Source organism: Zea mays, chromosome 9 (genome assembly GCF_902167145.1).
Source record: "Zea mays cultivar B73 chromosome 9, Zm-B73-REFERENCE-NAM-5.0, whole genome shotgun sequence".
NCBI classification, from domain to species: Eukaryota; Viridiplantae; Streptophyta; class Magnoliopsida; order Poales; family Poaceae; genus Zea; species Zea mays.
The window spans coordinates 120,759,602-120,762,818 of record NC_050104.1 but is presented as its reverse complement, the minus strand read 5'-3'; the positions used below and the strand labels follow the sequence as shown (position 1 = coordinate 120,762,818).

The window sequence follows — 3,217 nt, the reverse complement described above, 5'->3', positions numbered from 1 at the left end:
CTCTACAACTTATGACACACTCTTCAACTCGCTCATATATAGTAGAAATGTAGCACACAAATATCTTCTTCATATAATCAATAGTAGTATATAAATATATTTTGTATAGAACCATATTAGCTTAATTGATCTATGTCTAAATTACGATTATTAGAATGTAATTTAATTCCAAGGATCCAAACGAGACATTAAAGGTAAGGGATTGCGTTTGGTTTTTGTATAGAGGAGTAACGTTTACCAAGTATAACTTAGTGAAAAGAAATTGACATGGAAATGGGAACTGTTGTTTTTTAAATAATCTAGAGACTATACACCATTTTTCTTTGTTTTTGTGCGTTTTGCTAAGTTTGTATGGCGCGATCGGTAAAGATAGCTTTTGGTCTAAAACTACGTCTAGGTGTTGCGCACCTATTTAGTACCTGATTACCTAACTTAACGCCACACAATATATTTATCTAGTTCTTGTAGGAGCATACGCCATATGTTGGGTCATATGGTTAAGCCGAAACGATGTTGTATTTGATATGATGGAGTCTACTATCAGCCGTTCTGTTTAGCTTATTGGTTGTGCTAGCTTATATATTATATGTGGGTGATGGAGTCTACTACCCCCGTAATACGATTATGTAATAGTTATTGGTCATATGCGTTGTCTGATGTAGAGACCAGAGACCGAGACATTTGCATTTGCGCTCGATGAAATAAGCTCCCCGTATTTTTTTTAAAAGCTTCTCAATTGGTTTTATCATAAGTTTTTTATTTATAAGTCTATTATACTCTATTAAGAACCTAATGCGTGCATGTTTAACACTCCGATCATTTCATTTATTAGACGACACAGTTCAGCGAAAGTACTGTCTAGCCACGGCTCTACCCTGGCCTAGGGCATACATGGCACGTAAGTGTACGTACGTAACAGTAGTATAAAGCTCCGGCCGGCTCTGCTAGCGATCTTTCTTCTAGCTCCGGCCGGCTTCTGATCTCTGCTGTAGCCTGTAGGTGTGGCTGGGGGTCGTCAGGCGTAGGAGAGCCTGGAGCTGGGGACGTAGATCCTGGCCCACAGGTGCCTGCCTTTGATCAGGAACTTGGCCGTCTGCCGCCCGTTCAGCACCACAGGGATCATTGCCGCGCTGCGCAGCACCATGCGGCCGTACACCGGCAGCTGCCCTGGCGCCACCTTCTCTATCATCACCGCCTCCACGCACGGCCCGTACACCCTGCAACGCACATCATGCATGCACGCACAAAGTTCACTCAGAAGCGCATCAACAAGCTCGAGCTACCAGAATTTTCGCATCAGTAAATACACAAAGGATCCGCATATAATTATATATGTATTTAAAATAGATTAAAAATTTAATAAATAGGTGTCAAACGTGATCTCAGTTAACAAATAAGCATAGATGAATAGTACCTAAAATGTTCCTTATATTTTAGGTCCCGACAGATACTTGTGTAGGTGCAATTTGACATTGGCGTCAGATCTTTAATTAAAAATGAGGAAGGTGACAAAACTAAGAGCAAAGTTTTAACAGTGTTTTACTACATGATTTACAAATTTTATTAGGATCAACTGACCCCGGTAAACCCCCTAATATCCGCCCCTGGATGAGACCCGCCGCCCACGGAAATGATTTGGCACTCGTGCCATTGCCCTAGCTCTGTAACGGGCGCGGTGCTCGCAGACATACGTACACCGCGAGCTCAACCGCCATCCCTTCCCGTGATCACACACGCAAGCGAGTACTAGGGGTGCATGCAATTGCAAACACGATCTACACACGGAGAGAAGAGAAGAGAAGAGAAGAGGACTTACGAGTTGAAGAACTCCACGATGTTCTCCCTGCTAACGGGGTAGCCTCTGGAGAAGGTGACGAATAGGGACCGGTAGTCGTCCGGCGGAGGGCTCTGCAAACGGATCCACGGCGACGCCATCGGGTTCAGTGGAAAGGACGCCATCGGGTTCGTCGGGGCGGCGAGGACAGGGGAGCCAACCATGGGCGGGGCGGCAAGCACACGGGCGCTGCTCACATCGCAAACGGCGAGGCATACGCTCCTGTACTGGTAGGTGACGCCATCCAAAACCTCCCGGTGCCCTTGGAAGCAGCCCGCATCGTCTATGCGCTTGTTGGGCGCCAAGAGCGCGTTCGTGCAGGGGCAGGGCGGCAGCAGGCACCTCTCGCGGCCGGCGGCGAGGCGGCGGAGGCACTCGATAGCCTCCTCGACGAGCCGCAGCACGACGGGTCCTGGCAGCGCGGAGACGCGGCGGATGAAGTCGTGGTGGCCATCGGACTCGAGCCACAGCCAGAACGCGATCACCCAGCGCATGGGCACCGGGTCCTGGGCGAGGTCGCGCACTAGGCGGTGGAACAGATCGCTCTCGAGCTTGTGGAAGAGGACCAACTTCTCCATGGCGGTCAGGCGGCTGGCCATGGTGATTGTCGCTCCCTTCTCTGCAAACAACAACGCCGTGGGACGGGACGGGACGGGACCACCTCTATGGACAGGTCACTAGACAAGAGGCACTTCGGTCACTAGAAAAGCAAGCAAGCATCTATCCGGCCAAGGAGGTTGTTGTTTGACGGTGGCTACAACACAAAGGAGTGCACACGAGGGAGCATGCATGGCGCTGTGGACGCACGTCACCTTACCTCACATGGAAAGCCTCGACACTACTAACCATCTCGCGTTTTGTGGAGGCTTTTGCGCAACAGTTTCTCTTTTCTTTTTGGCAATACTTGAGTTAGGTGCATATATATTAAGTTTTTCTTCACCCGAGTTTCAGCTTTTTATCCTTTTATTTGGAATATTTGAGTTAGGTACATATAATAACTCACTTTAATTTGGCTCCTTGCAGGAGAATTCACGTTGTTCTTGTGAAGAGACTATGCATATGTATCCCGGTAAGGATCACCAACCCAACACTACCGGAAATCGGTTCTTTATCGAGTGCTCAGCGCTTTGCCGAGTGCTTTCTGTCTAGCACTCGGTAAAAAGGTCTTTGCCGAATGCCGCACTCGTTAAATTACTGCTCTCAATAATAACCGTGTTTATCAAGAGCAGGACTCTCGGCACAGAAAGACACTCGACAAAGACAACTTTGTCGAGTGTCAAACACTCGGCGAACGGCGACACGCGGCAAAGAGCCGTTAGTAGCCGTCTATAGCTGACGACCGTTATCTTTGCCGAGTGTCGAGCTTTGATACTTTGTCGAGTG

General features: G+C 48.2%; 1 protein-coding gene across 1 annotated transcript; it reads right to left on the bottom strand.

Moving 5' to 3' along the window:
• Nucleotides 1-797: 797 nt before the first annotated feature.
• LOC103638932 (uncharacterized) lies at nt 798-2,653 on the bottom strand. The gene is made up of 2 exons (XM_008661725.4): nt 1,817-2,653; nt 798-1,217 (listed from the first exon to the last, which is right to left on the bottom strand). The coding sequence occupies exons 1-2, from the start codon at nt 2,431-2,433 to the stop codon at nt 1,016-1,018; spliced, it is 819 nt and encodes a 272-aa protein (XP_008659947.1). The 5' UTR covers nt 2,434-2,653; the 3' UTR covers nt 798-1,015.
• Between the last annotated feature and the right edge of the window lie 564 nt (nt 2,654-3,217).